We start from the raw sequence: 27054 nt of genomic DNA on the forward strand, positions 1-27054 counted from the left end.
ACAAATATGACTTTTCACCATGGCCAAAACAATACACGAAAGTGTCATTATTGTTACACGAAAAGAAATTTTAATAAAACCATAAACAAATATGGGTGTAATGTTTTCTATCAACCTGAAGAAATTCCAAAATATATATATATATAGGAAGATGGAAGGAGATGAAAGAAGAACAAAATAATTTTGAGAAATTTTCTTTACTTCTGGTTAAAAAATTAAAAAAAGAAACAAATAATGAAACACATTCATGATCCATTCTAACAAAAACAAAGAACAAGAAATCAGAGGACCATGCCTGAAAAGTTGGAACAGTAATACCTGATGGATTGGAGTATGTGTTGTTTTGATGTAGAATGAGGGACCAATCTCCACCTCTGTTTCTGACCCTACGGATTGAACAAAGACTTCCATTGACATTTTGTTTCCCAATTCTGCACTGAAACATAGTGCGAAGATGAAAGCCAATAAATCAATTAGTGCAAAATCTAATTCTTTTTTTTTTTTTTTTTTTTTTTTTTTTTTTTTTTTTTTGACCTTCATCATCCACATTTTGCTGCCAAGGATCCATTCTGTCACTATCCACTACTTTACCATCCAAAAGGTAGGTATGTTCCACTCAAACTTTATAGCTAAACTGTTAAACTTCATAACTAAACTGTTCTTCCTTGGGTACTATTGTATGTGTCCATCTTTCCTATAAACAGGTCAAAGTTGAATGACATCACGATTCCTAACACAGGACAAGCAACCACTTTGAAGGGATGTCATCTTAGCCCAATCATGTCAAATTTAAGATTCTTCGACTGACTTGACCGTGACGATCCCCTGTTGCTTCTTATTAGCTACCTCGACTCAAGCCACACATTATAGCACTAGCACCAATATATCATGGACAAGCACCATCTCAAACAATAAACTTGTTTAGCTCTTCTTAGCTTATGACTCTCTTTAATCGTATTACTCCTTCAAAAGAGTTTCATGTACATCACAACATTTGCTCTCTAAAAGGAAGCTTTCACAATCCTCTAGGTTGGACTTCTTCTCAAGACACAGACTGTCACTACTTTTTTGCCACTAACATCTAACTTGAGTGTGTGTATTAGTATGTAAGTTAAACATTTCAAACGGTCGTTTCATCCAGTAAGTCGCTAAGCAACTTGTATACATGTGTGTGTGTGCGCCCATATATATCTGCCTTTTTTTTTTTTTTTTTTCTTTTTCTTTGGATGATTTCATGATGGAATCAATGAACCCTAAGATTCATAGCATAGCCTGTTGCCCACTCTTCCAACATCTGGTTCCACTCGACTCTATGGACCCATGTCGATGTGGATTCACTATTCCCACAAATGCTAGAAGCTATGGCCCAGAGGATGGCCACTATGATGCAAAAAAACCATGAGCTCTGAAGAAAGATAATCGACAATATAACAACAGTGAAGAGAACCGGGAGTTAATGTACAAATGATGTAAAACCATATATTGCCTTCAAATGCATAGTAATTATAATAATTATAATTTACAGGAGGAAGGAGGCTTCTAGCAACAAGATCAAATTTCCAGTCAATATCAAAATCATGAACTTGATGGTGGTAAAAACAGCAAAACAAAACCTTTCAACGGTATTAGAAATTCCAACGTTCCAAAAGCTGTTTAGCTTCAGCCATGTCTTTTTGTGCCTTCTTTCTTCGATAAAATATTGGACAGTCTCGACTGTAAACCAAAATATAGCATTTGTGAAACTATGCATCAGAGGCACAAGAACAACATTTGAATCTAGAATAGAAGATCTGCATGCATGCTAATAATACTAGGAAAAAGTAATGATCATAAGAATTACGTCAAGAAGGTAATAAAACAATACCTCGTACAGAGAACATCTTGGTGAAGGGACCCTTGGCATTCTTGGCACTGCGTCCAAAGCCTTCCAAAAACCATCTCCAAATCAGACACTGCAACGGTTAACGACCAAAAATTTTATATAGGTGAGAATTCAATTAGCTAGATATTGGAACAAATTCTTACAAAGAAGATTACCATTTTCTACCGCTTTGCAGTAAAGTTCAGCTTCTCTTCCTTTGCAGTGTGCGCAGAGAGTATGGTCTGCCTTGCTGGAGTAGTCAAGTATAGTATAGAATTTATTCAATACATATTGCTCTGCGGACTTTCAAGTGAATCTTTTCAAAAATATTCAAAAGATAATAATTGTGTTCCTTGTTAAAATGACACAACAAACTAGCGCTAGTCTTAAAACAATTTTTGCTTTTCCAAAACTGTAACGCAGAATGGAAACAAAAATCAGTTCCTCTCAATTTCACTATAGCAAGGTTATTGAACTTCCTACATCGAACATTAGAAGAAAATATTGCCCTCAAACTAGATAAAACCAAAATGGATAATAAAACTTTCAAAATTACCTTAGCAGAGCCTTACAGCCAATGCAGGTAAGCTGTTTCTTGGCAAATTTCATTATGCCACTGTTTGAAGGAGTAGAAATAAAAATTGATCTCGTGTGACTTCCATGTAGAAGTTCCTTGCTAGCATTTTTCAGGATGGGCTCAAAAATTCGTAGAAGAGGCTGCAACTTAGACATAATCCTTCAACGTCTACGTAAATGAAGTAAAAGAACAGAACAAAAAAGAATAAAGAGATCAAACCTTGCTCATCTGATTCTCGAGATAGTACTGAGGGTCTATTGGTATGCTATTCTCTAGTACGTAAATGGGATCCTCTGATTTCTCATATGCCTGATTGTCATCCAATATTAATCTTCATACACATTGAGCATTGGAAGGGTTGAGATATCAAATGGATTACCTTGGCACCTTTTGCAGCTTTAATGATCACGTAAGGTACTCGATCACCAACATTTGGAGCAGTGGCAGCATCTCGCTATTAAGGATAGAAATAAGTTAGATAATCTTGTTTTAAAACCAGACACAGCAACGAACTGGATTAGGCTACGAGAATCAAAAACCATGTTTCTTACTGCAAGCATTCATGCAATGGAGTCATGAAATAAGAATATGCATCACAAAATGCAAGATATGATATGTAGAAAGAAGAAAATTTTCTTTCGTTTTACAAATACTTCTTGTGCGACTTAATAGTATATTTCCAGAATTCTTTTAGGATAGGGGTCAGAAAACACATGGATGTGTGAAAATACTGCGCTGAGGAGCACTGATTTTGAATCTATTAGAATAAGCATGCTATTTATCAATTAGGATACCAAAATAAAATAGGGATAGTGTTAGCAGCCTCATTTCAGATTATGAAAAGCATCTCCAACGGTTTCTATAAGAATCCAAGCTCTATTTTTCTTTTCCTTCTCCGGAGGGAATTTCTTCAATCATTGGCGATGAGCTCAACTCTTCAAAAGCTTCAAAGGAATTATTAGTTATTATTAAGGATTTCATTTTCAATATTTATTTGTGGTCTTTAGCAGCTTTGAAGGTGACTCGTGCAGTCACTCTTGTTGGAACCTTCATGGCTCTCTCCAATTGTTTGTCCCTCAGATAATGGCTTTGGTGGGATAGGGCATTAGCTTTAGTGACTATTTGGTCACGTTTTTCTTTCGGGACTTTTTTGTGTGGTTGCTTCATCTGAACTTTTATGTTCCATTAGTATGTTTCTTGTAATATATAGAATCAAAAAATAGCTTACTCTAGTCCCATAATTAAAATTATTACTTGGGCATTCCCATAATTAAAATTTAGCAAATCTACTAATAGATGAATTTCTCTTCGAGACCAAGTCCTTGCAAGCAAACATAAAACCCATGTGCAGGGGGGAAGTATAATCATTAGTGGGGTACTTGTAGAGTGTGGAATTGTTAGAATTTCTAAGCAACCACAGGTTAACTAAAAATAGGGATTGCAGTGATGAGAAAGTTGGGAAAATTAGTGGTCATCTAGTCATTGAAGCTTGAGCTCAGTCAAGATGGATGCATCCAAGTTATTCAATTACTTGATACCATATTCATGGTATAAAATTTTCCAATTCCTACACTTTAGGATTGGCAGTGGCAAGAGGTATAAATTCTTAATAATTCTAGGGTCAAGTGACATGTCACTAAAGATAAGTTTATGCATATGTATGCGCATGACATAAATGAGAGGGCTGCAGTGGTATGAACAAAAACATTTCAATCATACAATATACAAATTTTAAGAAAGATGTGAGAAAAATGTTTTCAAATTACCACAAGATAAACTCAAGTTGCAATGTCACATTAAAAAAGAATCAAGTTTCTTGGATGGTTACAAATTTTGGGTGGATGGTAATCTAGAGTTATGGTGTTTCATTAATGAATTTGAGTTTTAAGATTTTGTATTTACTTTAAAGTTACATTTACAAAGTGGCTAATTATGGTTATAAAGTACAAAAGTTATATAACTCTTGAAACGCCTCGTGAAAGGTCAAGGATTTTCTTTTGAGGCTATACAAAGTCATGTATGTTGTCTTTGTAAGCTAGACTTGAAAAATGCAGTAAAAAAGCATTTGTGCCTTCCTTTAACTAAATGCTAAGTTTCTTTTCAATTCTATGTAGAATAGGTAACATGTGTAGAATCATTCAAGCTTGACATGTCTATCTTGCTTGTGGAGTGATTTGAATCTCAAACAAGTTTTCTTATCTTGAGATATTTGATCAATAAGGTAATCCAGGTTTTACTTTTCCTTGGGATAATTCCTTATCATTCTAGAGGACTTGGATATTTAGATCTAAAGGTCTTACTAAAGTTGTTAGATCGAATTTACAAGAGTTACAATTATTTGGGATGAAACCATTTTGATTGGGGAGTTTCAGCATTTATGATCTAGGGGTTTGCATATCTATGAGGGTTCTTAGGTTCGCTGTACTACTATTAGTCTTAAGCCAGACGTGCCACAGTAAGAAAACCTAGGATTGCATCTAATGAACACTACATGGTCGAACAAATCATGAATAGTTTTCCTCAATACACCCATGCAAAGATAATAGTGGAACCGATGTTCATTATGTCAACAAAATAGACGTGTAGGAATTTGACACCAAATAAAGAGTCAAACAACAAGGAAAAAACTATAATGAAACACCACAACCTTGCGCATGCGCTCAGCAAGTTCAACATGAGCTGCCTTCACTTCATAATCATCTCCAGTTTTTGTCAGTCCCTGTGGATCAAATAATTTAATGCACTATGAAGCCTTCAAGTTAATGTCCTAAAAGCAAACTTATGACAAGGGTTCCTTGACACTTAATGAAAGTGAAATAAAAATATTTGACATATATCTCCAACCTTAGTGATAACCAAGAGAGATAAATCCACACGGTTCATAAGTAGATCTGAAATCGTGTTCTTCACATATTGAACTGCCCCAGGGACATCTCTATCAATAAGAATTCTGTGCAAGCACTCATTTACAAGGTTTTTCACCAATAAACAATTATCTCTTCGAACTGTCTCAATGCCTGCGGTTGTCAAATAGAATATTTGAAATGGAGGGAAATAATTTAAACGTGGGCAAAGACAAATTCTTTTAGCTTCTCCATCATTACCTTTGGTATCCATCTTGTCAAACTTGTTTGGATTAGTCCAAAATAAACCAGCGTATCTCTTCTTACTAATCAACAGATATGGGTAATAAACTTTCTCAAACTCTAACTTGATGGGCTACAAACCATGAACGAACACACAATTAAAAAAAAATAGAATGAAGATGAAAACATCAGCTAAGACTGCACAGGGAAATTTATAAGAAAAAGTTACAAATCTGATAATAAACTGTTTACTTTGGATTTCAAAGAAAAACTATACAGTTAATTTACTCATATACTATACTCATAATAAAAATACAGAAGCAGATGGAAAACTTCTTGCAAAGCACTTAGCAGTATACCAATAAAAACGAGAAAAAAAACATAAAAAGGCATAACAACAGCGCAAGCAACTCTTACTTTTGTGAAAGTACCACTGATATAATCAGCTGCTTCCCTTCCCAAGATCATCGCTGCTTCTACACTGGGCACACCAAATTGTACCATTACTGAATCTGTATCACCATAGATTACCTAAAACCATAAAACGCTGACTTCTGTAAGGTCATCAATGAGATATAGATTGATGCAACACAAGAATCTAATTATTATTCTTTTAGAAGTTGGAACATAAAATCAATGATTTAACAATTCAAGTCTGTCTCAACCATTTAGACATATCAAAACGTTTTTTAGACCAGTGATTCAACTAGTAAGGGAAATCGTTGTTAATTGAAAATATATAGACAATTCTACAGGCATCGTATTCCAACGCTACAGAAACTATCAAATACTTAAAAGAAGTTGTCTACGGAAAGAATACAATTTCCATAAGTACAGAGCTTAAACAGGACAAAGAGGAGCTAAACGTAGTCCTGATTCTTTGGGATTGACTTGAACTGTCTGGTCTATTATAGTATTCAAATTCATCGTCAAATAGTTTGTACTGATAATCCTGTAATCTTCTAAATCAAAATGGAAATTTTACCCCTTCTCTTCTTTCAGTTTGTATTATTATATGTGCTTCTTCGTTCATTGATGTGCAACTAGAACTATAATTAGATAGATTCCCTCAATTACAGCCCATTTAAAGACACAAATGCAAATGATCGTTGAATTAATAAAAGGCAATACCGAGTTCCTCTGTAAAACTGAGCATAAATAAACTTGGAAAATGGAGCTAAGTCAATTATATTTTATTTCCAAAAATACCATCAACAAAATTTTAACTTACCTCAGCATTGTGCTCGTAGCCCCCAAGAGTTGTAAATTTATCTTCCACAAGTTTCTTTGTGTGCTCAATCATTTGTCGGCCTTTAAAGTAGCCAATTCATTAATATGAATAGCTTGAGCGTAAAGAATTTAATTAAGGATAATAAGAATTAATAGTATTTTTTAGTATACCATAGCTTGTAACACTTGAAGATATCTCTAGACACGGTAACTGACCAACAGTAGCTCCTGTAAACCCATACACAGAATTTGCACTTATCTGCAAAGATAGAAGGAAACATGTTAAGTCCAAAAAACTAACAGAATGGGGTACATAAAAAAAAAATGTAATGTACCTTCAGAGCTAGCTGTCGACCATCCAACACAGCCTTCTCAAAAGGATCCTTTGCCTCCTACACAAAGGCAACATGGATGTAAATATTATTGACAAAACGAAGTAAATTTGACTGACAAAACATGAAATTGGAACAGTACACTGATTGTGTAACGCAACAAGCCAACTACTGAAAGAGCAATGCAATTACCTTCAAATCTGCTTTTGCTCTTTTCCGAGCGGTCAATAATTCCTCTAATATTTCAGGAAGTATCCCCTGAATTATATCAAAGTTATTTGGTACATTAGTTTGAAAAACAATATTTACTGCAGAAGTTGTAAGTTTTAAACAGGTGGTTAACTTTGTTGAGGAGGCATAAACTAAACCAGATATCTTTCATAAGAATGGAAATTATTAACCCGCTGACCTTCTGTAGATTTGGCTTGACAAATATCTCACCAGAGGGGGTTTTATTGAAATGTTCAGGGGGCAGATTTAGCTTGCGAACGTCTTCTGGAGTCACCTTCAAAAGAATGTTTAAAGTTGAAGGCTTCCCCCAAATTTATTAAGAATAATTTCCCAGCGTGAAATGAACAGCACATTCTATAAGCCAAAAAATATGTTAGGGGCGTCACCAGAGTGCAATAACATAAATTATATGCCATCATGATGGATGGATACAGAGATGCAAAATCCAGCGTGGCAATGGGCTTCTCATAGAACCCAGCCCTTGCTTCCAAAACCTGCATGTTCGAAACCGAGATTATTCAGATATATTACCTATTTCAGCTGATACATTCATAGCAACATAGAATTGAAGTAATCGAATCGACCAAATTAAGTTTGCTCAAGTCTGAGGATTTTCACATGCAAGAAAAGTCAGTCAGAATGGAGCAAATATGTTAACCATTTCAATTCTGAGGCATGTTTTTGAGACTCAGATTAGGACCGACAAAGAATACAAAGATTCTGAGCTTAGACATCATCCTACATTAAAGTAACTACACTAAACATTCGTGGCATGAGCACCTATGGAACCTCTATCATTTACTACTTAAAAACATCAATAAGATTAAAATAAATTGTTGAGTCAAGGAAAAAGATGCAGGATGTCGAAGAACATACAGTAGCACCCTCATAGGTTCCTTGATCAGATCCTGCCTGTTTAGCATTCGGAATAACGAGGTTCTTTTGTTTTGCCTTCCTAAGGAGTTGAGAGAGCACCTGGAAACAAATTCTTAAAGTTGATAATAATTCTGCTAGGTCAAAAGGAGTGCCTAAAAATTAAAAGACAGAAGGATTACCTTGATGCTTTGCCCTCTTGAAAGAAGAAACGAAATAGGAACACCAGTTACTCGAGCCATCTCCACATAATTGTAAATGAACATCAGTTTATCTAAAAGCCGTTGTGGAAGATATGCATCCTGAATTCCCGCACCCCAAAAATATGAAACCAAAAGAATTTTAAGAAAGTTTGATATTACTCAAGAATATAAAGAAAAGATTGGAAACAACAACCTCAATGGAGTTCCAAAGCTAAGAAAATGCATAGTTTAAACAAAAATAATTGCACTTGGTGGCTGTAATAATATTAGATCATTTCCAAATTTCTCCACGGGATTCCAAAACCAAGCATATGAAAATCTACGGACACAACTTTTTTACTAAAAAGAGAGAGGAAAGAAAGCAGAAATAAGCAAAAGGACAGAAAAAGAAAAGGCTGACGGAAGACTGCATTTATCTTCTACAAAACAATTATATATTTTCATGAAAGGCTTAGGCCTACCAAATCAAGGTTTCCACCAGATCACAACCGACCAGGATGTCTAAAACATAAATGCATGCAAGAGGGTAGAAGTTTTCAATGACAGAACCATAGACTAATTCTTGGGGTTGCTCACTGAAAGAATCATTCTTCAAAAAATTTCCTCCTAACTTAATCATTCTTCAAAATTTTCCCTCCTAACATACCTTCTTTTTCTGATAAAACTCTTACCTTATCATTCTAACCAGGATGTAAGTAAACAGCCTCCATGTACACTAAATAAGGTAGACTAAATCCTTCTTCGTGCTTACAAACGTCACCACTATTTTGCAGGACTAATTTCAATTATAAAATGGATTGCCTCGAAAAAACAATGATAAGTAAATGTAATATTGAATGAGATGGTAATATCTGAAATGCAAATGAGTCGAGGAAGGCACCTTTAAACAATAAACAGCCAGCCGTCTACGTGTTTCTGCATTACCATTTTGAAGATCTGATATTATTGAATGGTGGACATCCTCTTTCTGCAGAAGTAAAAATGAATCATCATAACAACCATGAATAGATGGAAGCTTGATAATTCACTGTTTCTAACAAATTAAATTGTAAAATATAATTTATAACTCCTAGGCTCTTGGTAAACTAAAGAAATAATATGAAGCCCTCTTCAAATGAAGTAGTACTCTTTATTAGCGTAAACAACAAAATACAATGTTCCAAATCCAACTAACACTCACACCAGTGACTGAATACATAAATATTAATTGCCTAGAGAAACAAATTATAATAAAGATTCACATCAGAAGGTCTAAGGGAGGACTCTTGAATATCACCTGTTCAGAAAGGAAATGTGAAGAAACAGAATTCAACGAGTATGAACTTAATTTATAATCTCGTTGCATTGCCTGCAAAATAAGAGAACAAAAACATGAGCTAAATTAAGCTTTGATGAATTAAAAAACATCTTTATCTTTAAACTATTAAAAGGTAGAAAGTTGGAATCATCTTGTGACCAATTCCCACTCTTCAATAAGATAACTATAAATACATCCCTTCATAAAATCACATATTACTTTCAATACATGTAACACATTCATGGAATTCAATTGTTTTCTTTTACTAAAGGTTAAAAAAAGCTTTTAGTGGTCAAGTAAAAGATATATTCAAAACAAAAATTCTATTAAAAATTGAAAATACAGCGTAACTCAATATTTAATCCTCAAAGATTTTTCATTCTTGTACGGGAACTGTTGATCTCCCCTTGAGGGATTAAGAGTGCAAGCAGCTACAACCAATTAAGCCAGTTTATTCTTAGAACTGGCAAGACTAAAAGTAATTTGATTACATTTAACATTTGCTTTTGGTTGCTAGATTAAAAAAGTGTCAACGTTATAGTCAATAGTTGTAAGTTATCTTATATGCTTTATTTTTACATTAAGGCAAGAGATTAACATACACATACATTAACATGATAAAAAAAGGCATCAAAACTTGGAATAATATATTTGATAGTTTCAATTCGTTCAGAACATATTAATTGTTAGAAAAAAATAACTACACTAAACTAATACATCAAAATAATACTAGTCATACATTTCAAATATATGTGGTTTTATACAGACAACATATTAGTATTTAATAATGGTTCATTTAAAAACCTATTATGTTACAAAATGAAATCAAATTTAAAGCTCTTACATGCATCATCCGTGCTAATTATTTAATGTGTATAAAGATAAAACCTGAAGTAAATCAAATTGGACTCTTCCTTCCACCGTTATTTCTTTACTCTCCCTTGTTCCAAGCTGTCTGAGGCAATAATCAACAATTAAATTCATTTGTAACCAAGAAAAAAAATGACATAAAACATAACAAATACATAAATGTAAGAGTGAAACCATTAGAGCCATTCATATATCTTCTCTATATACTGCCTTTATTAGCATAACTGTAAAGCTTCATATTTTACAAAATAATGTAACTCAATCATTAATTTTTTTTATATTTGTGAGTGTCCGCCCAGCTTGTGCTCATCTCAACTATTCTCAAGGGCCAACTGTCTACCCTATTACATTTGGATGCATAGGTAACTCGTAAGATATTAGACCTTAGTGCCACCATGGCTTGAACCCATTCTCTATAAGCCCTTCATTAATTACATGATCCATCTTGACTATTAGGCCAACCCATAATGGTTTTTAATTGAATCATTAATTGTAACCAAACAGTATAATACTTGAAACATGTCAAAGTAAGAAGAAGAATGTTACAAGAACTTGCCATTCACTTTAATGAACGTTCACCATTATTAGTTTTTTTTCATACATATTACTAGCTAAAATAGTGAAAGTTTTGAAATACTGGAAATGAAATTGAAAATTGGTATAGACATTTTGGATGGAATCATGGAATTATGTATTTCGCCTACATGAGTATAATTTATCAACATAAAACACCACATATATAACTTGAATAGCATTAAATGTTCACCCAAGTAAAATAAAATAAAAATAAAAACAATGTCTTACTTGTAAATAAATGAAGTTGCAACCGAAAGTCGTTAAATTAAAAATTAAGGCATTGAATTCAAAGAGTTCTATCTATTTAATCCCAAAACATTAAAATTTTCAATTATGTCCCTAAATACTCAATTTTGATATTGATAAGTAATAGTCGTTAACAACTTAACTTTCTGCAATATCGATGTAGAGTGCTCATTGGACTAGTAAATGAAGGATGGCACAAGGAATAGGTCATCTACGTAAAATAATGGTGGGTAGGACCAAAAGAAATCAGTTCAAAATGTATTCCACTAATTTCCCCTATTAAATTTTTTGGCTCACCATTCTTTCTTGAATCACATCGTGTCAAACATAAATAAACAAACAATGGGAAATTCATTCACAACAAAATTCTCCACAAGGAACCCTGGCCCCATCTTCACTCCTTCTAACAAGGGGTTCTAATTGGACGATAGGAGTTCTTTGATAGTTTTAGGGATGAATCACATCAACTGCTTCACTCTTCTTAGAAAATAAAAACATAAAGATTCCTTCGGGCAAGAAGTAAGGCTTTCATTCCCAAAGAAACTTTGGGTGTCTGTTCATATTAGCCATATGTCCATCAAAACCAGAATGCTTACACAAACCCGTCTACTTGACAGCAGACAAATGATTATTTTTAATGGACAACATATTCATAGTAATATATTTTCAGAAAAAAATTGAATTTAGGAAAGAATAATTCAGTAGAAAATTTTATTTATGAAGCGTAAAAGTATAACACGATCAAAGTCGTAGACAACCTAAATTCTAGTATACCTTGAAGAAAAAGTTGTATCTTTAACACGAACTTTGCTATTCCTGATCCGACCCAATATTGGAAATTCTGCTATTTTCAGTGCCTCAGCTCTCTACATTCAGAGAAGCAGGATAGTGCATTAGTACGAGTTCAGAAATAATCGATAGAATCAACATTTAGTTTTGAAGTGATGGCATCAACATTTTCAGACCTCACAAAATATTGACAATGGATTCGGGAAAAATTCTATGAGACGTCTTAGCATTTTCAAATTATCAATAGATTGAGCAGAAAAACAACATAGAAGACATCTGTGAACTAGTAACCATGTCAACTACAACAAATAAATACTTCTCAGTCATGAAGAACTCTTCACAAGAAAAAGAATATTGCAAAGAACTCCAAATTTCATAAACCAAATACATTGGTATAAATACCTCTATTAGATATGGCAAATCAAATTTGCAGATGTTATATCCAATTATTATATCAGGGTCTACTTCACGAATTAGATCCTGCAACCAAATATTGTCGTCAGAGTTAAAATTGTTCTCGTCATTCACAATCTACACACATCAAAAGTCCATCTGTCACTAGGGTATAATACATCAAAGAATGAAATAATAAACATAAAATCCACTTTCATGTCCCCTTCCCTTGATCCACGATCATTTCTAATAAGAAAGGCTGTCAAACTGCAATTTATAAATTATAAAGAGACGTGAAGATAAATGTGCATTCTCACGTCTGTTAATTGTTACTTGAGCACATGATCACACATTCTTTGTCTAATAATTATTGTTTTATTCAATCCATAACCAAGCAAATGGTTAATATGATACTGAGCTAATAACTTATCTTTTGACATTATGATGTAAACTAGTGCGGGGAATTTTATTCATTGTAGTCAAAAAGTAATGAACAAAGACTGCGACTCCTTATTTATACAAGTAAGAGGGATGGAACAGAATTTAAAAGCCAAGGTAACTGGCTGAACAACATAAAAATAACTAAACAGTAAAAATGTTTACCATAAGATAAAAGATCACTTAAACAAAATTTTCATGAAACTAAGGAAAGTATAATAAATGCCTAGAATAGTAGCCTAGATGTCCTACATCACATTAGCTGTTATTACGGAGTCTTGACTACTCATTGATATATTGATTAAAGAGCCAATCTTCCTCTTATAAGAAACTACTTTAATTTAACAAATGAAATTACATATATACTGAAAACAGTAGCAAGAATAAAGCCATCAAATATTGTGCATAAGTCTAGAAGTTACCATGAATTCTTTAAAAGAGTTCTTTAGACTCTAGGAAATATCATTGGTAGTTATTTCATGAATGCAGGATTCACCTAAGATTTTACAGAAAGGATAACAATCATTTGAACAACTAATTATGAAAGGATGTCATATGATAATACCCTCCAAGCCAGCAAAACTTCACGTTCTGTATCAAATGATAAGACATCAACGCCCGCAATAGGAGAGCAAGAGTTAAGGGTCATGACATTGCGAATAAATGGTTGGTCCTCTCCCTGCAAAGTAACTAGGTTTGCCACCTAGATATAGGTAGACTCGTTCAGAAAGGGTAAACAAACTTCTTTTTCTTAGAAAGAAAGTCATTCAGAAAAGGTCAAAACCTAAACCAAGAAAAAGTATACAAAGTTCATAACTGAAAAGCCAAGAAATTGATTTTAGCACACACAATTAGATGAAATAAAGAGTTAAACCTGAATTACAGGATCCTTGGTAGGCTCAGGAAAATGGCCTTTACGCCCTGCACACTCAATATCAAAACTCAAGATCCGAAATGGAGCCATTTTAGAAAATTCCCCTTCGGGGGCATGGCTGATCAAGTCTGAATATCTATGAAGAGTGTTAAGGAAAGTATCCAGAATAAAAAGCTCGTCTAAAAGTAGAACTTGAATAAAAATTTCAAAAAATACACATAAAGACAGACACCTGTAGATCAAAAGGATACAGGCAATCAAACTCCAATTGGCAATATGATAAATTTCTAACAGTTTTCTTATATTTTCCCACAGGAACCTCAATCCAGTTTCCACCCACAACATTACAATCAATCATAAAACGGAGGGCAAATAGCACATTGCTTTCATATGTCATGAAGCTCTTCATACCAAAGCCATCGATTTGTATGCCCCTGTCAAGAATACCTGGAAAAAGAATGTTAACAACAATACAAATGAGATAAAGCATGACATCAGACTTCTCATAGGGACACTGTTAAAAAGAAAAAGAAACATAAGTTTTCATTGATAAAATGAAACATTACAAAGAAGTTAAAAAAATAAAAAGCATTTGTGTTACTCTACGGATAATTATTTCTAAAAGAACAAAGAGACATACAAATGGCGTGGAAAATATAACTTATTAAACGATGCATACAAAAAGAGTGAAAGATAAATAATGAAAGACCATATAAGACTTGTACCTCCCCATTGAGAAATTACTTCAAAAAGATAAATAATTACCACGGCAGCTGGCGACCATTGTTGGCAGTGCAACAACAATTTTAAGAAAGGATTGAGAAGTTTGCTGCTGGTAGTACATAATACTTCGCTTTTGCACCAATTCAATACGGCGCACGAAACTAGGTGCCTTACTGTTCCTATTCATCTCCTTCATTCTAGTCTGAAACACCATCACCAATTCAACAACGGCAGATTTTTAGAACTTCAAACTGCACTAGTATCAACAGGTGAATTGATATAATGCATTACCTCAAGTGTTTGGTGAAAAAGAGAGATATCATCAGGACCCATTCCTGGAGGGCAACTGATATAGAAGTATGGTTCAAATCCATGAACATGGCAGCAAACACTATGTCCTAGTATATATCCAACAGAATGGTGTACCAAATGAGTAGAAGCGTACTTTACAGAAACAAGAAAAACTTTCAACAATAAATCTCACACAAGACTTCTAACATAGAGAATCAGAGAATCTCTCCTCCACTCAGTCAAACAGTGGCTATAGCCTAAGTTATTAGAATATATAGTATTTCCTTATAAATCTTAATATTTATTCTGTTATTATAATTTATACCAGAATTTTTCTCCATGGAAAATTGAGTGTTTTATTCTTTCTTTGTAGCTCTTCGCTATTGATGATCCAGCCCTTGCTGATCCTCAATTGGACAATTTAACCTTCGTCATACACATACAAAATGGAGTATGGCCTAACCTCAAGGAAATTACTCTCGCAATGCCACAGGGCCAGTTTTCGCACAAGCACAGAGCAAGAAAAATGTATGCAAATGGCTTAACGCGAGGGGTGATAATGTCAGTAGTCACACAAGCTATACTTAGGACATCTAACAAATGGTTACCATTATCTTCGGGACATATCGCTCATTAGAATAACGGATAATTTTATAATTCGTAAACGGATGCAAACCTTCCCTCGTAACCCCGAAAATTCTTAGAATAGCGGCAGGGCCAGACAAATTCGGCAAAAATTCTCTGTGACTTTCCCCAATCACATAATCAATCTCCAATTGCTGAAACACTGAAACACCAACCGTGAAAAAAGTAAATAAAACACACAAACACGCATCAAATTTCTAAATGATTAAAAAAAATGTAGTAACCCGAGCAGAAGCATAGCAGTAACTTTCAACTCACCAATGCTCTTCGACTGGGAGACGTACTCCTGGGAAAGAGGTGGACGAGTCCATTTAGAGAGACGAGAAGCGAGGGCCTGACGCTCCTCAATGTCGCGGAGGATGAGAGCGTCCTCGTCGAGAAGATTCTCGTCGAGGAAAACATCTTCATCGACAAAATCTTCTTCTTGAGACAGTGCCTGGTGCTTGGCCGGTGGAGCCGGCGAAGGGTTCTGAGGCGGTGGTCGACTTTTCCGACCGCTGCCCTTGTTCATGGCTCTGGTTTTTGTGGAAGAGAGTGAACTCAGAAAATGGAAGTGGAATGGCAGACGCGGAAGAGGAGTAGGGTTCCCGCCACTTTTGAAGACAGCTTTGCGATATTTTATCAAATCTTTCCCCTTAAAAGCTTCAAAAACAAAATAAAAAATAACAGTATTTATTCGAACCAATTAGTATTTATTCCTTTTCAGATTTTTATTAATATTTTTTAAATTTTAAAAATAAAAAATCTGCCCTTAAAAGTTTTTTAAAAAAATAAAAAATACTCTTAGAGATATATATACGTTTAAAAAATACTCTATATTAACAAAAATAAATAATATATAAACATTTATATTATAATTTTTTAAATATAATTGAATCGAAAATAATAATTTTTCATTAAGATACTAACGAATAAAAGTCGTTGAAAAATGTATTTAAATATCTAAATTAATAAGTAAGAATGAAAAATAAAAATAAAAAAATATATTTTATTTGATGAGAACGAATCTTTATTATTGGTTAACATCCTAACTACTATACCCAATTATATGGATAATAAAATTTTAAAATATTCCAAAAATAAAATGTTAAAATATTCCAATTTTAAAAAATAATCAAATAAAACATTTATTATTATTTCAAGAGTCATTCAGCCTCAAACTCTCTCAACCTAACCTAAAACACAATTTATTTGATTTAAAAAATAATAAAAATAACATTTTGGGTGAATAGTGTCACAATGGCTCTTCAATGGAATGATGGTGGTGCGAACACTTGTTGATAAGATGATGAATCACTATATAAGGAGTAAGATTCGGATTACTTTGTTGATCAAATATCTTAAGGCAAAAACATGATTTGAGATTCAAATCACTCCACAAGCAAGATCGACTATGTCTAGCTTGAATGATTATTGTTGATCAAATATCTCAAACAAATATTTGAATCACTCAATTAGCTATTAAGTAAATAAATAGTATTAAAATACAATAATTTTAAAATACTCTAAAGTGTAACCCACCCAAAATTTATAACAATCAAACTTAGTTCTTTTTCAACGTGGCATGAATTGAAATATATTTTTTATAAATTTTGACAACATTTTATTCACATTTTCATTGAAGTATATTGTATGATTGATGTATTTTTGTTCATATCACTTCTCATAACTCGTTGAACAAGTTAGCTATGTGAAATTCGGATTTTGCATATAAGAATCGACGTATGCTCGAGCATTGGGTCGTATTTGAGTTAATATATTTTAGGATCGATAATTAGTCACATTTCTTATAGTACATTTGGAGGCATCTAACCCTGATGGGTGTAGACGTGATTTTGGTGACGGGTCATACATCTCGTATTGATACAACAATAATAGTAAAAATCTATCTAACATGAAAAAGGGGTTGAAACGGTCATGCACCCATAGACAACACGTCATTAGATAAGAACAGTCAGGACATCCGACCATGACTCATAATATTAGTCTTAAATATAAAACCTATAAAAATTAGGGTTTTTTAAGTGTGAAATTTAAAAAGAGGTAAAATTCATATTTTAGTAATTTAAATTCGCATAATTCAATTAATTAAGTCGTATTTCAATAATTAACCATAATTTAGTTACTAATTGTTTATAATATTTTACAGTTTTTTACTCAAGGAAGCGAGGGCGTAGATGAACCACAAAGTCATCATCTTCCTACGCCCAGTTGCTTCTCCTTAGCCCAAAACCCAATGAAACTGCTTGTATGCACGTCCTGCTAGAACCATCAACATTTGCAGTAACTCATGGCGGCTTCAGGGTTGCTTATGTTTCATCTCCCTCGCCTCGCCCGCCATTTTCCGTTCCTTCATCCATTCAATCCGTCCGTTTCTTTACACAGCCTTGTATTTCGCCGGAAACTACCGCCTCACCGCCCCGTCCTCTTCCGCCGCAATTGCACATATAGGAGGTCGTTTGTTACTGCCAGTTCAAGTTCTCAAGGTTCGGTGCATTTTTCGTAGTCGTTTTTGTGGGTTTATAGCATAATTGGGATGAGAGTCATTGCTAATTTATAACGACTTCATGTTATATTGTCGAGTAATCAAGTGGGGGTGTTTAGCTCTCGGTAATTGGAATGACATTTCTGTTGCATTCTGATATATATTTATATATATTTTTGCCATTTGATGTTATGTAGACTGGAGAAATGGCGTTGGCGCCGTCGATGAAAGGTATGATGTTATAGTTGTGGGAGGTGGACATGCAGGTTGTGAAGCTGCTCTTGCATCTGCTCGTTTAGGGGCTAAAACTCTTCTTCTGACACTCAATATCGATCGAATTGCTTGGCAGGTTGGGATTCAAGCTATTATATTGATCATTTCAGTCTTAATGCGAGGTCTATTAGATTGATTTGACAAGATGAATTCTATATGCACAAACATTGAGCTAGTTGGTTATAAGTTAGTGTAATTGATGTTGGATTTGAACTAATGACTCTGTATGAAAGCAATACTCTAACCATTGAGTTAAGTAGGTCATTTATCATCACAAAGAAATGGGCCCTGATTACATCGATAGATTATAAATCTAATATTATTGATAAGCAATACCAATCAAATAAATCAACAAAATGGATTAGAGAATATTCATCTTGACAAGAATAATCTACATGATAAGACATAGTATCATAAGCACAAGGTCTATAGCTCAGTTGGTAGAACACCTCTTTTACCCACACGCCAGTGGCTTGAATTTTTAGTATTCTCTTATTTATTACCTGTGTCTACTATTTAGGCAGAATATCGTCACCCACTCTTACTAAGAAACTGAAAGAAACGAAGGAAGGGGGAAAGCGAGGAAGAAACAAATGTAGAAATAGAAACCACTTCCAAAACGAAGGGGACTAAACAAGAACAAGAGGGATCCACCGAAGAAGATACTTCTCCTTCCCTTTTCTTGGAAGAAAAGGAGGATCCGGACAAAATCGATGACACGGAAGATATATATAGGGAGCAACCAAAGAGTTTGGGGACATTAGCTAGTGGGTACTAACTTGATGAAATTACTTCCACTCGAACTGGAGGAGTAGATAGGTTGTGGTGTTGTATCTTTTCATTATATCAATGGAAGTGTTTTGTTACAAATGAGAGAATATTACATCCTATAGCTATAGGTACAAGATTTTTTTTTTTTTTTTACTGGTTTTATTTGAAACAAGATTACATTAAAAGGATGTGGAGTTACAAAAAAGATCTCCAATTGGTCAAGAAATTTGTTAGAGTATAATTACAATAATATTTAGATTTCAAAGACCAAAAGGACGTTGCCGGAAAACATTTTTAACCTTGAAGTTTGATTTCAGCCTTGCAATCCAGCAGTTGGTGGGCCTGCAAAATCTCAACTTGTGCATGAAGTTGATGCACTCGGTGGTGAAATTGGTAAGGTCGCTGACAGGTAATGTTATGGTAGCCTCCTATATTTCCAATTTCCTTGCATGCTGTTCTTCACATATTCTCAAAAAGAGCGCTATCATTCATTCTCATAATTTAGAATAGAATGGCTACTAATATAATGAGTTGGTTCTTGGCATCTGCACATACTTACCTTCATCCTGTATGTGCAAGATCATCATTTTTAAAGCATGCCCCCCCCTCCACCCAAAACATTTTTTCTTCAATGAATAACCAAACTTTCATTGAGAGTGAAAGAATATAGGGGCATACAAAAATAAAGCACACAAAAGAGGGAGCGAACTAAAAATAAGTCCTTAGTCAAGTAAAGAAAGACCTAAAAGGTTACAGAAAAGCTTTGCCATCAAAGTCCACCAAGAAACATGGAGGATAAGGGACCAAATGTCATTCGGAGATCACTCCACCTAAAACATTAAATTTTTGGCTTTGAATTTTTGGTCTTTTTTGTATGATCTTCCACCGAAAATCTCTATTGGAGTAATTGAATTGTTATTGCATAAACGGTGTTAGAGAATTCCCAGCTGTCTGTATTCAAGCACGTTTTGTAGTTCGGTTCCATACCACCCGTGGTATTAGTATATTCTTAGTTTTGTGAAATCCCTCATCTCTTTCTCTCTCGCAAACTCATCAACACACATCAGAACCATGCCTCATATCTCACGTGCCATTGTATTGATTGTTCACTATTCCTTCTCCGTTCCTTCTTCTCTTGAAAATGATCTTATTCATAGTACATATTTTTGGTATAATATTCATTTTAATCTTTGTCCTCAGGTGCTATCTACAAAAGCGTGTACTCAATATCTCTAGAGGTCCTGCTGTACGGGCATTGCGTGCTCAAACGGATAAAAGGGAGTATGCACTTCAAATGAAAAGTATTGTGGAAAGGCAAGTTTCTTGAGTTTTTTTCACCCCTTAATATATTATTCTCTCTTTGCAACAATGTTTTCTTTTAGGTGATTGTCGTAAATTCAGCCTCCTTTGGTTGGTTATGATCTATAATATTTAGTAGGGATTAAATGATGATGGTTTTCTCTGCTTTTAATGAATATTTGACATGATTCCGTTGTGATATCCACTTTTTGTTTGATCTGGGTTCTTTTATTAATTGACTCTAGGTATGATTTTAGAGAATATGCTCCATATTTATGGTGTGAACACTGGGCTTTCTAATTTAACTTGCTGCTTTCCAATCAGCATCTTATTTTAAATTTGGACAAGTCAGACATTGCTTATTGAACATGATCTGTATATCACCTCCTCAAAAGACTTCTTTATAAAATGATATGGCATTTAACAGATTTGTCAAATACTGTAGGATCGTTAGTGTTTTGAAGATCACACGTATCTGAGAATTTATTTTCTGGAAAAAATTATTGGGCACGCATGGAGTTCTCTTTCTTTCAGCATACAGGGACAGATGTTCTCCGTAAATTTTTAGGTTCTAAGATTAAAATGAGTATTACAAAAGCTCTTCAGCATTCTGGAAAAAAAAAAAATATCTCCACCGCCTGGTTGTAGATCATGGTGTCATAAGATTTTCAAAGAGCTTTAAAGAAAAATAAGGCAAAGGGGATGGTAAGCACATGGATTCAAGATCACTGGATTATCAATTTTATCGACTATGTAATGGATATGAACTGGTATAAGTCTCTCTTTTCTTTGGATTGGAAACTGAACCATTTCATTGATCGGATGAAATTACAAAAAAAGAAAAATTCTATCAATAGATCACAAAAACTTATCCCATCGAACGAAGAAGTCATTCTTATTCACCTCTTTGTTAATTTGAAAAGTAATAGGAACCAATCTGTTCCTCTACTTGTAACGTTTCTTTTCTACTTTTTGGAAGTTACAAGTAGCCAACAAAGTTATTTACAAATTTGGGTATAGCCGGAGTAGAACTGTGAAGCAAAGGTCAAGGTTGAAGTTAAAGTATTTATGTCATATTGCTGAGTTACTAACATAAAAAATCATTTATTACTTAAGAAAGTAAAATGTTATCCCAAGATTTTGCTATTTCTATCTGTGCCTGTGCCTTTTCCTCTCTGTTTCGGCTTTTCTCATATGACCACATCTTTTTGTTTCTGTTTTTTTCCTTTTCTTTTTCTGTTTATTATATTATCCAAAATAGTCAATTCTGTTTGGTTATGGCTATTCTGCAAATGTCACTTACTAACTGTTGTAATTTTTTCCTTGCAGCACACAGAATCTTTCTATTAGAGAGGCAATGGTGACAGATATTTTATTAGGAAAGAATGACAATGTGGAAGGTGTTTGCACCTTTTTTGGAATGAACTTCTACGCACCTGCAGTTATTCTCACTACAGGAACGTTCATGAGTGGTAAAATATGGGTTGGTAGAACTTCCATGCCTGCAGGAAGAGCTGGTGAATCAGCTTCACATGGACTCACTGAAAACCTACAACGTCTTGGATTTGAAAGTGATCGGTTGAAAACAGGAACCCCAGCCCGGGTGGATTGTCGAACTGTTGACTTTTCTACACTGGAACCTCAACATGGTGATGATGAGGTTGTTGCATTTGATCTCATACGTAGGTTCAATAGATTTGAAGTATCTTTTGCATCTTCATAACATGCTTCCCGTTTTTATTTTTGTGGATCAAGTTGTCAACCTGTTTGGCTGCATTGTGTATCAGAGCATCACCATGCCGACATGTTTTATTGCTCAATTGCTGAATGTACTAGATAGGCTGACCTTGTAATTGTTTGGATGTGTACCTATTGTTAGAAGGCTCGTTGGATTTACGTTTAAAATATAACTAGTTTCTATCAAATTCAAGCCTGAAATGAGACTATTTGCTTTCATTTTTTTATTTTTGCTATGATTTTGCAGCTCTAAATGGTTATCTTCTAAGCTTGAGGTGGTTATAAACAGGTCAATTGGTTTAGTTTCGATCCTGATTGTCACATTGAGAGAGAGCAAATGTGCTGCTATCTGACTCGCACTACAAAAAGTACACATGAACTTATCAAGGAGAATCTGCATGAAACTCCCACTTACGGAGGCTGGGTGGAAGCAAAAGGGCCTAGATACTGCCCTTCAATTGAAGATAAGGTACAGATTCAAACCTTTTAACACCTAGACTCTATGGTTAAATCTTAATCTTCAGTTAAGTTCAATTGAGTTTGAAGAAATGTTTTTTCAGAAGATTGTAGAATGTGAGAGGTCCTTTTTCTCTCCTTACAACTATCTCTATATTAGTGTTTTGCTTGCTAGCAAATTTATCTCGAGTAAGAGGAAAACTTAATTCTCCTACATGTTTTCCTTTTTTTCTTTTTTTTTTGGTTAATTTTTCGTTCTTATATACTTCCTTTTCCATTTCTTGTAAAATATCCGTATGTTGTGCTATTACTAAGGCATTCCTATCATTAGCACCCATAAGCTTTCAGAGTGAAGAGACAATAGATTTTATTTTTCCCCCTGATTTGTTGGCATCTGGACTGTCGACTTAGTATCATTAATCACTCAACCAACTTCCCAGCAATCATGAAAGTTGAAAAGTCAATTTAGTCAACTCTATGTTACATTCAAGACTGTCAGATTTTGGATCCTACTTTTATTAGTTAGTATAAGGAAATTATTGACTTCCTGTGGTAGGTCGCTGATTGAACTTGCAAACTGATGAAATGTTGCAATGTTCCAAAATCATTGGGTCAATAAGAAATGGAAGTTCATTGAATGAGCAAGAGCAACGATTGGGAATGTGGAATAATTAATAAAGGACAACTTTATAGATAATAAAAAGAGTAAGAGCAACGATCTTACTTGAACAAGATTCGTTCTAAAGGTTGTACAACTGTATTCATGTGTTCTAAAAAACAGAAAAATAAGAGTAGATCATTTTTACAGGAAAGTACTTGGATTACATTATACACAACAATTATAAATGGTATTTAGAACATAATGCATGATCTGATCTATATAAAATGTTTAGTTTATGTGAGACCCCTGTTCTGCAGAACCATTCTCCGAGTTGAACTTCAGGTCTGATATGGAATAAACTTCATTGTTGGGGTAAAATGTGTTTTTTAGACAACAACAGTACCTTGCAATTTTATTTTAATATTTCTATAGTTCCTTTCTTTCATCACTTAATCTATAGCTTCAAATAAATTAATTTGTTTCTTATGATTTAAAATATATCTAATTTGTCCGTCTTTCCTCTTATAGATTGTGAGGTTTCAAGACAAAGAGTCTCATCAGATTTTTCTTGAGCCAGAGGGCCGGAATGTGCCTGAGCTTTATGTGCAGGTGCTCTAGAACATCAGCTTGGATCTTTCTTTTTCATCTTTTTTAAATAACAGGATGAAATGAATGTCTTATCAGGAGGAAGAAATGAATAAAGATGAGAAGCAAAACTTGAAAAAAAAAAATCGTTTTATAACACGGAAACCCATCCAATTGTTATGTTAATGCATGTTTTCAGAAGTCAAGCTTCCTAAAATAGTTCCATGTCCTGAAACCATGAAACGGAATCTTCCTACTTTTGCTAATAACCTTCATGCTTCCAAACTTAACTTTTCTATCCCTTCTTGGGGATCTTTTAAGGTTAAAGATAGTGGCTTTGGGTTTTTTCTATTGTCCGGTAAAAGTTGCTTTTCTCTGGGAAAAAGGAAATATACTTATAATGTCGAATCAGGATCCACTAGGACAGAAATAAAGCATTGAGTCGAACTCTTATGTCGTCCCATATTGCTTTGTTTTGTTCTGTTCTTTGATGTAGCATTCTGTGCAGGGATTTTCTACTGGTTTGCCAGAACGACTACAGTTGCCACTTTTGAGAACTTTACCAGGCCTTGAGAACTGTTCAATGCTTCGACCTGCATATGCTGTGGAGTATGACTTCTTGCCTGCTCATCAATGTAGCAGATCTCTTATGACAAAAAAAGTTGATGGACTTTTCTTCTCTGGTCAAATAAATGGAACCACAGGCTACGAAGAAGCAGCTGCACAAGTATGCGTCTTAGTGCCCCCTAGTTGATTTATTGCCAAGTTTTATTCATCTGAAGCTATTCATTACAAAGAATATAATGTTGTCTTTTATATCCATTGTAGGATAATGACCTTACTTGAACGTGGTCTGTTCTATATGTTGTACAACTGTGTCTTTGAGTTCGATCCGAATTATGTGTTGGCCCAGTATGATTGTATGATGTAGTATTGTAGTCTAATACATATCTTTTAACCGTGGTTTATTGAACTGTGCAGGGAATTATATCTGGTATCAATGCTGCCAGATTTTCAGATGGCAAGTCCCTCATTGTTCTTGAGAGGGAAAGTAGTTATATCGGGACCTTAATCGATGACCTAGTCACAAAAGACCTTCGTGAGCCTTATCGTATGTTGACAAGGTAGCTGTTCAATATATTATTCTACCCGTGTACATTATGTTGTCTTGTATATTCTTTATAAACCTACAAAGTACAAATAAGAATTCAGAATGTTATACTTACACTATAGTCAATTATGTGTGATGTTGTTTAGTAATCATAAAAAAATAATTACCTGTTTCTAGCCGCTCAGAACATCGCTTACTTCTCCGATCTGACAATGCGGATAGCCGTCTCACACCTCTTGGCCGTGAAATTGGGTTAATAGATGATAGGCGCTGGAAACTATACCAAGAGAAGCAAGCTAGAATATCTGATGAGAAGAAGAGATTGAAAACTGTCAGGATATCAGGTTTGTTGATTGTTACTTCTTTCATTTGTAATTTCATCCTTTCACTATAAAATAGATCCAAAACATGATGTTCTGAGATCTGAGATTGGTAGACTTTTCATATTTTCATTGTAGGAGGAGAGCTGGCTGCTGATATTTCCCGCCAGTCCGGTCAGCCCGTGAAGGACTATTCGACATTGGAGAGTCTTCTTAAGAAACCGCACATAGGATATAATGTTTTCGATAAGCATGATTTTGGGAATAAGCTCTTAACCAAATCTGAAAAGGATTGTGTAGAGATTGATATCAAATATGAGGGTTTCATTTTACGGCAGCAAACACAACTCCAGCAGGTTCTCTCACATCTTCTGCCCTTCTTTCAAACTGTGTTGTAGATTCTTTTTTTGAATCGCTATCCCTTTCGGGTGTGAACCTTTTCCACCTCATTGTCATGCTTATAGATGGTTCATCAACAACATAGAGTACTTCCTGAAGACTTGGATTACTATGCAATGACGACATTGTCCCTCGAGGCCCGTGAGAAACTATCTAAGGTTCGTCGTTCGTCTTTAACAATTTTCATAGTGATGTCTTTGGGGTGGATGTCTGTATTGGATATTTCTGTTTCCATTTCTCTCTTTACTAGCATGAAGTACACATTCAATTGGGTATTAATTGGAACAAACATGTCAAGAAGAAGCCTGAAAGTAGTTTGGAGAGGGTAGAGTTTCATGCCAGGCCATGGATATACATTTGGAACTTTTTCTTAGCCATCTCATATGATATAATTGTATGGGATTCTGCAACATGTACCTGTTCAAATACAAATAGATTGTTACACTTTCAGGTGAGGCCACAAACGATCGGTCAAGCAAGTAGAGTTGGCGGGGTAAGTCCTGCTGATATCACTGCTCTCCTTATCATCCTTGAATCCAATAGAAGGAAAGCTCAGGAAATGAGGCGGCATCAGATGCTCGGTTCTATCATCAGAGAATCTACCGATACAGAAGAACGCCCATCTGGAGCGAATTTAACTGAGGCAATCAGTTCTTGACATGCCATTGTTGGTCTATTGCTAGAGAATTCATTGATTCGATGTTGAATCGCAGTCGTGCGTTCTATGCTGTTTGGCTTTCTAAAGATGATTTTCCTTAACCAGCCAAATGAGAAGCCATTGCTGGAGGTTGTGAATCATTCTGGGGCGGCGAGCCATAGCATACTTTTTCGGCTGCTGGGACTTTCAGGGAAACTGATATACACACGCAGTTCGGAAAAAAATTCTCGATCAGTACCACAGTATGCAACCGAAGGGTATTCGAGGCTAGTTCCTTCTTCGAGAATTGTTCGTACAAATGCATTTTCAATGCTTTTGAGAGATCAAATTTGATTTATATGTCCTGCAGTTTGTAATGCTCTTTTAAGTTGTTACCATATGGAAAGAACTCAAGGTTTTCAATAAGATTTAGCAAGTAGTAGTTTGTCTACACTCGTTTTGACTCACTCTCAATTCGATTCAAGTTTTCTAACTGAATTAAAACCTTCAAACACTCAAAATGTTTACATTTTTCATACATAGCTCAGTACATACTCTTTGAATCCTCAATTCCACATTGATGTACTTCAAAAAACTACAATAAAATCTCATATCAAATGTCGAAATTTCTCGTAGTATAAGTAGGAAAGCCGTGGAAATCCATCACAGATAGTACACTAACACAACGATCGCACTGCTGCAGTCGAGTCTCCACCAACGAAGCCAAACTCCGTTGACGTCGCCGACGAACTTCGAGCTTCAAGGGTGCTGGTTGCATAGGTTAAGCTATACAAATGATTAGGATACCATTCTCTGAAAAACACAAACCTTAAATTGAGAAAGTG

General features: G+C 34.6%; 2 protein-coding genes across 2 annotated transcripts; one reads left to right on the forward strand and one right to left on the reverse strand.

The window, feature by feature from the left end:
• Positions 1-1453: 1453 nt before the first annotated feature.
• LOC111781827 (DNA polymerase delta subunit 1) lies at positions 1454-16150 on the reverse strand. The gene is made up of 30 exons (XM_023662539.2): positions 15794-16150; positions 15567-15677; positions 14891-14997; positions 14642-14801; positions 14128-14323; positions 13877-14012; positions 13568-13705; positions 12574-12651; positions 12157-12248; positions 10579-10645; positions 9670-9741; positions 9274-9360; positions 8373-8492; positions 8194-8292; positions 7704-7811; positions 7496-7591; positions 7279-7344; positions 7090-7146; positions 6926-7013; positions 6756-6835; positions 5942-6055; positions 5543-5657; positions 5283-5455; positions 5086-5157; positions 2818-2892; positions 2658-2747; positions 2418-2578; positions 2038-2111; positions 1865-1952; positions 1454-1713 (listed from the first exon to the last, which is right to left on the reverse strand). The coding sequence occupies exons 1-30, from the start codon at positions 16044-16046 to the stop codon at positions 1626-1628; spliced, it is 3261 nt and encodes a 1086-aa protein (XP_023518307.2). The 5' UTR covers positions 16047-16150; the 3' UTR covers positions 1454-1625.
• A 1538-nt stretch (positions 16151-17688) lies between these two features.
• On the forward strand, positions 17689-26660 carry LOC111781382 (glucose-inhibited division family A protein). Its single transcript, XM_023661940.2, has 13 exons — positions 17689-18021; positions 18218-18369; positions 19382-19473; positions 20265-20378; positions 21693-22023; positions 22390-22569; positions 23686-23766; positions 24251-24469; positions 24724-24866; positions 25031-25197; positions 25312-25529; positions 25638-25730; positions 26024-26660. Exons 1-13 carry the CDS (start codon positions 17826-17828, stop codon positions 26228-26230), a joined length of 2193 nt encoding a protein of 730 aa, XP_023517708.2. The 5' UTR covers positions 17689-17825; the 3' UTR covers positions 26231-26660.
• Positions 26661-27054: the final 394 nt, after the last annotated feature.

The sequence above is a fragment of the Cucurbita pepo genome, chromosome 19, assembly GCF_057944985.1.
Source record: "Cucurbita pepo subsp. pepo isolate OVF chromosome 19, ASM5794498v1, whole genome shotgun sequence".
In the NCBI taxonomy this organism is placed as follows: domain Eukaryota; kingdom Viridiplantae; phylum Streptophyta; class Magnoliopsida; order Cucurbitales; family Cucurbitaceae; genus Cucurbita; species Cucurbita pepo.

Bases quoted from the DNA above. Each gene is read 5' to 3' on its own strand.
- LOC111781827 (XM_023662539.2), bottom strand. From the start codon at position 16,046: ATGAACAAGGGCAGCGGTCGGAAAAGTCGACCACCGCCTCAGAACCCT. The intron at 7,014-7,089 runs GTACATTACATT...CTATCTTTGCAG, and splicing joins GTCGACAGCTAGCTCTGAAG to ATAAGTGCAAATTCTGTGTA. The intron at 2,748-2,817 runs GTAATCCATTTG...GATGACAATCAG, and splicing joins AAGCTGCAAAAGGTGCCAAG to GCATATGAGAAATCAGAGGA.
- LOC111781382 (XM_023661940.2), top strand. From the start codon at position 17,826: ATGGCGGCTTCAGGGTTGCTTATGTTTCATCTCCCTCGCCTCGCCCGC. The intron at 20,379-21,692 runs GCAAGTTTCTTG...TTTTCCTTGCAG, and splicing joins ATGAAAAGTATTGTGGAAAG to CACACAGAATCTTTCTATTA. The intron at 24,470-24,723 runs GTATGCGTCTTA...TGAACTGTGCAG, and splicing joins ACGAAGAAGCAGCTGCACAA to GGAATTATATCTGGTATCAA.